The sequence below is a fragment of the Vulpes lagopus genome, chromosome X, assembly GCF_018345385.1.
Source record: "Vulpes lagopus strain Blue_001 chromosome X, ASM1834538v1, whole genome shotgun sequence".
Taxonomy (NCBI): Eukaryota; Metazoa; Chordata; class Mammalia; order Carnivora; family Canidae; genus Vulpes; species Vulpes lagopus.
The window spans coordinates 107,828,689-107,840,527 of NC_054848.1; the positions used below are offsets into that span (position 1 = coordinate 107,828,689).

The 11,839-nt window shown below is 50.2% G+C and overlaps 1 protein-coding gene across 2 annotated transcripts; it reads left to right on the top strand.

The window, feature by feature from the left end:
* The first annotated feature begins 738 nt into the window (after positions 1-738).
* ZIC3 (Zic family member 3) lies at positions 739-11,372 on the top strand. Of its 2 annotated transcripts, none has more exons than XM_041741888.1 (3): positions 739-1,795; positions 2,890-3,053; positions 11,223-11,372. In XM_041741888.1, exons 1-3 carry the CDS (start codon positions 739-741, stop codon positions 11,370-11,372), a joined length of 1,371 nt encoding a protein of 456 aa, XP_041597822.1. The 2 variants fall into 2 exon arrangements, with proteins under 2 accessions (XP_041597822.1, XP_041597821.1); XM_041741887.1 differs by lacking the exon at positions 11,223-11,372 and adding an exon at positions 3,895-4,074.
* Positions 11,373-11,839: the final 467 nt, after the last annotated feature.

An 11,839-nucleotide genomic window follows, 5' to 3' on the forward strand; every position in this document is an offset into this window, starting at 1 on the left:
TCAGCGGCGGTCGCTCGGCTGCAGCTGCCATGTTCCCCGCTCCGCGCTGCCAATCAGCGTGGCGGTGGCCAATGGGCTGCAGGGCCGGGGGTCAGGTGACCACGGGCCTGCCGGTTCCCCATTGGCGCGCGCGGCGCGGCCTCCCGCTCGGTTTATGTGAGAGGAGTGAGTGATTGACTTTATCAGTCCAAGGACATTACTCTGGAGGCGAAGAGGCTGGGACTCGCGCGGCGAGCGGCGAGGACCGAGCCTGCCTCCAGCCCGCTGCCTGCCCGCCGGCCACGAGCCGGCTCTGCCACGCAGCGCAGCCCAGTCGGAAGGCCGGTGCCGAGGGAGCCTCCTGGCCCCGCGGTGCTGCACTCTCGGGGAGAGGAGAGGTGCCCGGGACCGGATTGGCCAACTCCGCCCTCCACTTATTATTTTGCTTATTTTTCTTTGTGCGCGCCTGTTAGTTTGTTAAACCAGATCTAGTCCCAGAGTCTTTTCTCCTCCCTTCTCCCCGCTCCTTCTTCCCCCCTCCTCCCCCCCTCCTGCTCCTCTACTTCCCCTCCTCCCTCCTATCCCTCTGCAGGAGACTCTCAGAGCGACGGAAAGTTGCAGCCCCTGGCACCGCCTTGGGGGTCTCCCGGCAGTGTCCAACGGCCGCCACCCCTCGCCGACTACGGCACTTCGGAGATCTCCTTCGCCCGCACCCTCGCTCAATTCAGCGGTATCGCCTGTGCCGAGAACGCCCCACCCATGACGATGCTCCTGGACGGAGGCCCGCAGTTCCCCGGGCTGGGAGTGGGCAGCTTCGGCGCGCCGCGCCACCACGAGATGCCCAACCGCGAGCCGGCGGGCATGGGGCTGAATCCCTTCGGGGACTCGCCCCACGCTGCCGCCGCCGCCGCCGCTGCTGCCTTCAAGCTGAGCCCCGCCGCGGCTCACGATCTGTCTTCGGGCCAGAGCTCTGCGTTCACGCCGCAGGGCTCGGGTTACGCCAACGCCCTGGGCCATCATCACCACCACCATCACCACCATCACCACGCCGGCCAGGTGCCCAGCTACGGCGGTGCCGCCTCCGCCGCCTTCAACTCCACGCGCGACTTTCTGTTCCGCCAGCGCGGCTCCGGGCTCGGCGAGGCGGCCTCGGGTGGCGGGCAACACGGGCTCTTCGCCGGCTCGGCGAGCAGCCTGCACGCTCCGGCTGGCATTCCCGAGCCCCCTGGCTACCTGCTCTTCCCTGGGCTGCATGAGCAGGGCGCCGGGCACCCGTCGCCCACAGGGCACGTGGACAACAACCAGGTCCACCTGGGGCTGCGCGGGGAGCTGTTCGGCCGCGCCGACCCGTACCGCCCCGTGGCCAGCCCGCGCACGGACCCCTACACGGCCGGCGCGCAGTTCCCTAACTACAGCCCCATGAACATGAACATGGGCGTGAACGTGGCGGCGCACCACGGGCCCGGCGCCTTCTTCCGTTATATGCGTCAGCCCATCAAACAGGAGCTGTCGTGCAAGTGGATCGACGAGGCTCAGCTGAGCCGGCCCAAGAAGAGCTGCGACCGGACCTTCAGCACCATGCACGAGCTGGTGACACATGTCACCATGGAGCATGTGGGGGGCCCGGAGCAGAACAACCACGTCTGCTACTGGGAGGAATGCCCTCGCGAGGGCAAGTCCTTCAAGGCGAAGTACAAACTGGTCAACCACATTCGAGTGCACACGGGCGAGAAACCCTTCCCCTGCCCCTTCCCGGGCTGCGGAAAGATCTTTGCCCGCTCCGAGAACCTCAAGATCCACAAGAGGACCCACACAGGTAAGGGGGAAGGCAGGCGGGCGCGGGATTCACCGCGGCACCGCGCCACGGAGCCGACTTGCAGCGCGCGGGAGAGGGGTGGCGACCAAAGAGAGGGGCGGCGCCCCGCCGGGGCCGTTCGGGAAAGAAGCGCTGTCACAGTCCCTCCACCTCTCGTCCTCCCCGCCCCGCGGCGCTTTCGCCCAGTTCTAACTTCCCGGGCCGAAGGCTCCGAGGTCTCAGGAACTAATTGGAACCTTCTCGCGCCCAGGAACAAACTGGCGCCGCCTCTTTTTGTCTCTCTTTCTGGGTTACTAGGAAGGGACTCCGAATGTGACGAGAGCGGATTGCTTACAAGCGACTTAGCTCTCGGCACACATTCGGGGAAGGCGACCATACAAATGCTAATGAAAACTAACTTTCGGTTACTTCCGCTCTTTTTTACCCTTGATTGGCACATCTCCTAATTAAATGACTGATACTTTTGTCAAACTATTTTTATTTGGAGTTCCAGGTTCCATTCAGTCCTTGGGGAGGAAAGCTAAAGTAGAAAAGGCACCTCCGTCTCGTGGCTTGTTCAGAACATCTTGTAAAACTGTTTCTCTTTTCGAACGTTAAGTACGACGACCCATGCTTTTTGATACTGGGTTTAGCAAAACCGCTGCATTTGAAAGAGGCGAATTAAAAGGTACAAAGGAAGGAACGGAACGGGATCGCCCCGTCCCCGGGCCATTGTCCCGCCCGGGCTGGGTTACGTCGCCGAGGTAGCGGCCGAGCGTGGCCACGCGTTGGGAGCCCCGGGCCGGGTGGGATGGAAGCACAAGTTAGGGGAAAGTTTGGAGGAGCCTGATGCTTCCCCATCCTGCGCGAGAACAAAGGGCTGCGCAGGTTCTGGGCCGGCCCTGCCCCACCCCCGCCCCGACCACCACTTCCCAGCCCAGCGGGCTCCACCAGCGCTCTCCATCTTTCTCCAGGGAAACAAGATGCCACAGCCGCCCCCAGTCGGCGCTCCCTCTCTGGCCACACCGCCGGCCGCTCCGTCTCCTGCTGCTGGGCCCTAGGAAGCTCCGGGCCCTGACCTTATTTTTCCCCCGTTGTGTCTTTGCCTCTTGCAGGTGAGAAACCTTTCAAATGTGAATTCGAAGGTTGCGACAGACGCTTTGCCAACAGCAGCGACCGCAAGAAGCACATGCATGTGCACACCTCGGACAAGCCCTATATCTGCAAAGTGTGCGACAAGTCCTACACGCACCCGAGCTCCCTGCGCAAGCACATGAAGGTAATTACCTCTTTATTAGCGGTCGGCGGTTTATAAACACTCGGCCCGACAGCGGGCCGCGGAACGGAAGCGCCCGCGCTGCCAACCCTGTATCCTCCACGTTAAACCCGATTTGCTCCAGCGGTGACACCTTGAACCCATTTTGGGGACCCGAAGGGGGGTGGGGGAGAGCACCGTGGGGGAGAGCACAGTGGGGAGGAGGAGGGAGCAGAGGGAACAATTGGTTGTTTACTGGGAAGCTCTAACCGAGCTCGCCTGGGCTTCAGGTTGCGGTGGTCGCCTCTTTCCGGCACAGCCCGCGGTGGGAACCCAAGAGTGCCGGCGCCGAACCCAGGGGTGGGTGGTTCATTAACTCTTCGGCTGCCGATCAAACAATAGGGCCGAGGAGCATGGTCTGATTTCCCACGCATTTGTCTGAGACCTCGCAGAGGGAGGGCGCCTTTGCCACCTCTCTCCGTACCTGCTTTCCCAAACCAAAGCGGTCTTGGTGAAACCTGGGCGGGCGAGGGAGTTATTTTATAGCACCCCCCCCCCAAGACTAAGTGCTTATCCCACTCCATCCGCGGAAAAAGGGCACGAATAAGACAGAGTGCTGTGTATTCCTTTTCCCTAATGCCAGTCTTAGGGCTGAAACTGTTTTTCGTTGGCGACCATCTCCGGGTTTTCTAGACATCGGTAATATGGAAATTAAAAACAAAAAACCCCCAAATCAGCAGCATTTCTCGTTTAAGTGGGTCACTGGGCGGTCTTGCTCTTACAGTGCTTGAATTCTGCTCTTGTTTTTGCTTGCACAATGCCAGTTGGAATTATATTCATTATAATATATACATGTTAATTTTAGGTTCATGAATCTCAAGGGTCAGATTCCTCCCCTGCTGCCAGTTCAGGCTATGAATCTTCCACTCCACCCGCTATAGCTTCTGCAAACAGTAAAGATACCACTAAAACCCCTTCTGCAGTTCAAACTAGCACCAGCCACAACCCTGGACTTCCTCCCAATTTTAACGAATGGTACGTCTGAGGACAAACACAAACACAAACCCTGTTAACTATAGAATGGACCAAATGCATTTTTAAAAGGAAACTGAGACCAATCAGATGGAAATGGAGTTTTTTTTAAGGCAAGAGGCTATATATAGGGTTACATCATGGTAATTGCAATTGTCCAGGAAGGTTTTGGGGCAAGATCCAAAAGTAGCCATGCCCTTTTCTCAGGATTAGAAAATATGTTTTGGCATTTGAAGGATTTTCAAAAAAATCTTTTCACTGCTTTTTCCTCCCTTTTCTCTTGCTCTCTGCACACCCCATTCCTAAACTCCTTCAGCTCATTTTAACACTTGTCCTGTTTCTTGAGAGGAAGTTATAGAAGGCTTGTTGGTGGTGGTGATGTTAAACTGATGGAAATTCTTCGCCTTTAGTGGTGATTGTTTAAACTCTCACAGTCTTAAACCGTGCCAAAGTCCTGTTATGTCTTGAACTTTGCCTCAAAGCATTACACTTGTGAATGTATTTTTGTCTAATGGGGTCGAAACTGTTGTTCAGTATTTTTTCAGGCTGAGGATGTGATGTTACTCTACACAAATTGTGACGTTTAGTATACAGTTGCCTTTTGTAATAACTTTTTTTTTGTAAATACATATCCATTGATGCCATATTTATCGTTTGTAATTTAATTATTGCTACAAGTGCCGGGAACTGAACAATATTTATGGAAAAAATGTTTTCTAACAAATGCTGTACAGCTTTTGATTATAACTGCTTTAGCATTAAATTTTATTGTTTTGAAAGAAGAACACAATTTACAGTTTTTGAACCACTGACTCCTTTCTCTTGTTTTGTAACAGCCTCCTTCTACAAAGAGGAGACGTAAGCAAATGAAATCTTGTTTGTTGGTATTTATAACTCACTCAGATCCCTTTTTTAATTGTTAAATTATTTTTCTATTGCAGTGTAGACTCCTTACAGTGTCAGTTTCCATCTGGGGAGACCTTCCTTTCTTTATCTGTAGCTCAGATGGTTGTTTAACTGCGAGTTTAAATGTTTGTCCTGGATTTTCGGCATGCAAATCAAATATTACTGATCAGTTCAGTTAGTGGCCATGACATCTCAATCTTGTATTTCAAAGACTGAGAAGCTGGATTTAATCATCCCTGCCCTACATATATAAACATAAGGTAACCTAATGAGTCTTATGTCCTTTAGTTTTTTCTATTACCTTACATAAAAATGAACATTGCAGCAGGATGCATGTCTGTGTATTCTATCGAGAGATCACCCATATACATATATATGTTTGTATCTATGACTTATCTAATCTGCCTATCAAATCTATCTAGCTATCTATATATTTTCAAAAGTAAGCGTATGTCTGAAACAGTGGTGATGAGTAAGGCCAGTCGAGCCGTGCTTATGGTTAAAGTGCTTCTTAAAAGAACCATAGTCCATTTACAATTTTGGAAGGCAAAGGCTGATTTGTTTTGCTGTATATAGTTCAATTCATAATTATCACAGTTATTCATAACATTTTTATAGCGGTGTAATAACTGCAGCGGTTCTGAAATGATATTATGGAAAGAAAAACATTTGCAAAATATGTATTTTTAAAGTTCATGGTTTGTAGGCACAGATGTTAAGAGCATTGTTTCCATTAAAATCAATAACAATGAAAAATGGTTGTTTGCTTTGTGATAAAATATTAACAATCCATTTAATCTTCAGCGAAGCAACTCATTTGGACAAACAGTTCTTTTACAGTTGTTATATGAAAAAAAAAAAACCTGATTACTATTTTGGGGGGTTGGACTGGGTAGAGTATTGAGAGACCTTTTTTTTAAACTAATTTAGGGTACTGTTTAATATTGAGGGCCCAATCTCTGCATGAATAACCAGCTTGCAAATCAGCAAATAGAATGGTGGAGATAAGGAATTGTAAAGAATTTAGAAGTGTAATGAATAGGCTTAAGTACCTCCTTCTTTTGAAGGGGCAGTGCTTTAGGTTTTTTGGTGGCAGTCAATTTGGTATTATACATAATCATTTTAAATTGGAGAATTTTGTTTATTGTTCTTTTGAAGAAATAAAGTCTTGGCACATCTTATTTATAACATTTTTGTATTTAGTGCCCATTTTTTTTCATGTTCAAATAAATCAACCTTAAATTGAAATGCTCAGAGAACTCCTGATAATTAAAAGAAACTTTGATTTCCTGGATACAGGTGAAGCAGTCTGTTTTAAGTCATCTACTGATCTTTGTGAACAATTACTGACAGCTTCTAATTGCAAATTGCTTCGGATGCAATTTTTTTGTTTGTGGAGAACGGTTTTTATATATATATATATATATATATATATATATATATATATATACTTTTCCTCCACCAATAGACAAGGCAAGGGCCTGAATGCCATGAACAGAGAGATTGGGATGACTTGACAAGTGAAGAGCAGGTAACCTGGTCAGTACACCACTGCTACCCCCAGACATTTCAATCTTGACCTTGACATTGAGGGTGCTGGACCAAATTCCTATTCAGTATTTTTCCTTCACTTCAAGCCAGAGATCGGTTTAAGTGTTCAGCAGGTTTTCAGAAAGTGTATATTCATAATATTGGCGCTAAATGTCTTCCAACTGAAGTCTAAATAGTGCTTTTCTTCTGAAATGTGCATTGGAACTTATACAGTTTACTGTTTTCTCCATGAATTTCCTCTCCACCCCCAACTTAACCTTGTCTTAAATGGGAGTTGACTGGTGGGTTGGTTGTGCAAGATTCTCTCAGAAACTTGCTTCTCCTCCCCGCCAGTAAATATATTAAATTTCTCTTTAGGAGACATAAAGAGTTTGATTCTTCCTTAGCGGGCTTGGTATTATTGTACCATAAAATTTTACAGTAAAGCATTGTGTCCTGAGAGGGCAAGATGGCAATTAACAATGAGAATAAGCAATATTAAGATAAAGTAAAACTTTGCCCCTCTACATGATTTCCTCTCATTATGGTGTAGGATCACGTTTCTCAAATAGTCTATGTCCTCTGCCCTGTCATTTATTGGCAAAGAAGTTTATTTGAGTACAAAACTTTTAACAGATTTCTTCCTATCATCTGATTCTGGAAGTCCACGTTTATATTCTTGAATTTTCAGTAAATACCTTAAAGAATAAGTCCCCCACTCCCACCCCAAACAAAAAACCTTGCAACCCTAAAGACGGATCAGCTGGAAACCATGAATGTCAACTGGGCTCTTAGTGATCTACCTGTTATTTTCCTTCTTGCACCTGGTAAGACCTTTGTTAAAAGTGCATTATCTTTTCCAAAATGGGTGGCTTAGTTTAAGATTTCCCCTGTTGGGTGGGGAAAGGGGAGGTGTCTATTTCCCAGCAGACAGAAGTCTGGCCTTCATCCAGTTTGGAAGGTTAAAGATCAGGGTCCAGGCTAAGCTGGGCAGTCGGTCTCAGCTACTGCGAAGGTTGGAGAGCGAGCAGGGACCGCCTCCGGTCACAAAGCCTCCCAGTAAAGTAGTGCTCAGGACCTCCTCGCCCCTCCCCCCTCCTCGCCGCCCGCCGTCCCCTGGCCTCTGCGCCCCCTGGCACCTTCTCCTCCCCCTATAAGCCCGCCCTCCCCCCAAACAGGAGAAAAGTCGAAGGGCCCCTTGCCACTTAAGTTTGTGGAAGAATAGCCACCGGCGTGCCCAGGCCCTGAAGGGCGAGTTCTCTGCCTGGCAGCTAGGCTGCTTTTCTCTCTGGCGGTCTGACCCTCGAGGTTTTGCCCCGGGGACCGGGCCAGGCGTTTCGGAAGTCAGGGCTCCCGCTTGGCGCTCCTCGGGCCCCTCGTCGGGGCGCCCAGGGTTCCCGTGCACACAGCAAGCTCTTGCAAGTCCTGGTCCAAGCTCGGGCCAAGGGGGTAGGGGGCGGGTGGGAGGAGGGGACCTCGTTTCCTAGGGTCAGTTCTCTCGCGGTCTCGGCCCGCTGACCCTTTGACCTCCACCTACAGGGCCCTTGGCGGCCGTAAGCCGGCGGTCGCCCGGGTTCCGCGGACGCTTCGCGCCCCATCGCCTCCAGGCCTCATTAGGCCGGCGGGGCTGTAAAGCAGGAATCAGCCGCTGCCTAATCCGGACCTGGGGTCAATACGAGCCCAAACAATGGTGAGCTCCGAAGGCCACAGTGTAGCGCTGGCCGCAAACTTTGTGTTCCATTCATTTTCTCCTGGCGGTGGGGGCGGGAGGAGGGGGGGAGCGGGAGCAAGGGAGGGCGGGAGGCTTTCGGACGCCCGAAGGACGCTCCCGAATTGCCGGGGCTCCTTAGCGGGTGTCCTCCGGCTCGGCCCTCCCGGTCTTTACGCGGGGCCTGGGGGCTGGAGGGGAGTGAAGCCCGGGATCTGGTTGGCGGCCCGTGTGGGGGTGCTAGGGGCCGGAGGCCGGCCCGGAGGGGGCCGCCCCCGCACCGGGAGCGGACTTTGAAGTGGGTTTTTAGCGCGCACGTGCGAGAGCCGGGCCGGGGCCGGAGCGGGGACCCGCTGCGAGGGAAGAGTAGGCTCGGCCCGGGCCCCAACCCCTCCCCCGCTCCCCGTCGCTCCGGCCTTTTCAAGCCCGCCGCGCCCCCCCTTCGCCCCCACCGCCGCGCAGGCGCACACCCCGCAGCCGTCGAGCCGCTCTCGCTGCCAGGGGGTGGTGGGGAGAGTTGAAAGCGGCTTTGCTGCGCCGCGGCCTCGGCCGAGCGGGGAGGGGAGGGAGGGAAGGCGAGGAGAGGGGTGTGGGGAAGGGGGGTGGTTTTGGGGCGGCTCTCGAGTGGTGAACATGGCGGCCGGATGCGAACCCCCGCTGAGCGCAGCAAAGCGCTGACTGCGGGCTGCCGAACTGTTGTGTGCTTTAAACTCCCTCGTTATTCCTCGGCTCCGAGCGCCTCGCGGGAGAATGTAGGTCGTGGCGGCCGAACGCGAAATTGTGAGAAAAAAAAAAAAAAAACGGAAGCGGAGAACTTCTTCCAGGGCATTCTGGGCGTGGGAAGTTGGCGAGCCTTCTGGGGGTTGGGGCTCCCAGGGGACTTGGACTTGAAGCCCGCTGGAGGCCGCCCCACCCTCCCGTCCCGACTGAAAACCTCTCCTGCGGGCCTTCTCGTGCCGGGTCGGGAGTCCACGGCAAGTCCGAGCCCCTAAAAATGCCAATGAGCGGACACTTTTCTCCTGCAGGACAATGGCAGGGCCCGAGAGGGGAACACGCAGGTACTATTTCCATGTACAAAGGCCTGGCTTCTCGCGCTCGAGACGTGCCATTGCGAGTTCGAGCCTTACACGTTGCTCGGGCCCCGTTCTCTGCATATCTCATTTAAACGTGGTCCTTTGAAAAATGGCACTGTCGCAGCTTTTGTATGCTGCAACAGCTGGTGATCCTACGCTAAGGGAAGGGGAAAATGGGTCACAGTCCCGAAAACGTTCATTCAGCTTTTGCTTAACTGTCGAAATGCTGGCGGGTGAAAGAACCCCTGATAGCTCTGGGATCTCGGGCTCGTGTTTTTCCTGCGGAAAAAGGTTGTAGATTCACCTTCAGATGTGTTTCTCGTGAGAACCAAAAAAAAAAAAAAAAAAGTAGGATAAAAAGGTGTAGCTGTTGACCCCTGCTTACAATAAGAAAATGAGCGGCAAGAATTTCAGGTTGAGTCTTGGTGGAGGCCCGCAGCCAAACGAAAAGGCAGCCTTCTCGGGGCTGCCCACTGTAGAGCATTTGGGCACCTGAAGGTGTGGGGCAGTTCCTGGGGGGGCCACCTTGGGAAGGGTCCCAGGTGGGTGGGCAGGTCATTAGCAAAGCTGGCCCAGATCTGGGGGGAAATCTGCAAAACAGTGCCTTTATCTGCAGAGAACAATTGATGGGGTTGTCTTTCCTCCTTTTCAGTGCACAAAGAAGACGGCTTTGGAGCAAGAATTTGGAATATGCATTTAAGTTGTCGTGCTTTGCATTGGAAACCCCTGGCAATTAAAATAATAAGCATGCCTTGTAGTTTTTCTGTCCTTTTCTTATGTGTAATTCCTGCAAGTCAAAGGGGCTGCAGTCCCTTCTGCAGTTTGGAAACTTGTTTTGAAATTGCCACCAAACAGATCTTTTTTTCCCCCTTTGGTTGAAGTTTCCTTCCCTGGCTCAACCACTCCCCCCCCCTCCACTGGAATGGAGTATTGACATCTTTGAGAGATCAAAGGAAGTAGATGGTGCTTGGTCTACACTTTATTTTTCCATGCTGTAGTTTGAACCCTGAGCTTTGAGCTTTTCCCTGGCTAAATCTCTTGGTACCGAAACTGTGAAAAATGAAAAGTTCATTAACTTGAAAAAGCTTTAGCTAACGGTTAGGCCATTTGTCTCTATAAGAACTACTGAGCCAGGATTGTCTCTGAAATTGACATTAAAATCAAGCTAAAGATGCACTGGTGAACTGTCTCCCCTGGATACCTGTGGTGTCCTTTGGGTCATTTGATATGGTAAAACCAGTTGATTTGCATAGGGGTTATGTGAATGGAATTTCTGCAAAACTGGATGAGTGATAAATTGGTAGAACTCTTATTTGTTTTGAGGACTCCGGAGGGCACTGCTTTTCCCACTGAGGCTTGGTTTTTATCATAAACCATTGCAGTTTACACCTTGAAAAATTTGCAGGAAGCTTTAAAGGGAGCAGTGGTTCAGAGTACTTGGATTAATAATAACACAGGAGCAAAACTTCTTTGAATAAGATTCAAGAAACTCCGGTCTCCAAAAAAAAAAAAAAAAAAAAACTCTTAAAACGAAAGAAAATATCCTTCTTTCAAAATCACACACACACACACACACAAATCACACAACAAAGCAAACAATTTTGCATATTCTTAAGGTGATGACAGTTCAACCTGTTGACTCAACTGATGAATGGAGAGAAATGGGAGCTTTCGGTAACTGTAGAAAGAGCCGACACCAGATGGCAAGTTTATTATGTTGGATCTCTAACGGGATGTGTATGCTGTCTAATGTGTTGCCTTAAAACACAACGTACGTAAAGACCGTTTGAATGTATGGTGTTAAAACAGAAAAGATTCCATTGTGTTCTATTATATAAACTAGCATTTAAAAGAACATACCCAGTAACATTTTAAGACATTTTTCTAAGAGTAAATATAGCCTGTTTTGACCTATCTGCAGTTCACTTTTTGTTTTTTTGCCAGTGTTGTCCTGCTTGGTATCCGGGACAGACTCTAATTCCTGACGAAGAACTTGATACTGACGTTGGTATGCAGCAGCCAGCCCTCCATAACACTACCTATCCTAAATGCAGGGTTAATGCCGAGCCTACTGTGCAAGAAATGATTTACTGATGAGGTTTCAAAGAAAACCACATCAATTTGGATGTCTGTTACCTTGAAGTGATCATTTTAAGAGTAGTAGCTTCTTCCCTAGGTATAAAAAGACTATTTTCTTCTTTTGGTGTATTTCAGTCTGTGTTGAGCAATCATTTGTGAAATGAAAAAGCAAAAAAGCTCCCACCCCCCCATGCCCTCCCCTCACATTTTGCCACTTTAGGATTATAAGTGGGAAGATGGAGGTGAAGACTGGCCTAATTCATAATCCAGTATGTATTATCTCATGCATTGTGTTGACCTTGTTGAAAATCTCTTTCAAATATCTGCATTCCACATGTAGAGCTCATGTGTTTAAGACTAGAAACACAAATACTTGTTTTGTTAATTTTGTATGTTTGTGTTCAAAAAGCAGTACCCAGGATCCCTACAATTGTTGTTTGACTTAAATAAAACCATTAAAAATTTTTGTGATTATTGTTTTA

Excerpts from the sequence above, each read along its gene's own strand:
- ZIC3 (XM_041741887.1), top strand. The coding sequence starts at position 739 with ATGACGATGCTCCTGGACGGAGGCCCGCAGTTCCCCGGGCTGGGAGTG. Across the intron at positions 1,796-2,889 it reads CCACAAGAGGACCCACACAG|GTGAGAAACCTTTCAAATGT; the intron begins GTAAGGGGGAAG and ends TGCCTCTTGCAG. Across the intron at positions 3,054-3,894 it reads CCCTGCGCAAGCACATGAAG|GTTCATGAATCTCAAGGGTC; the intron begins GTAATTACCTCT and ends TGTTAATTTTAG.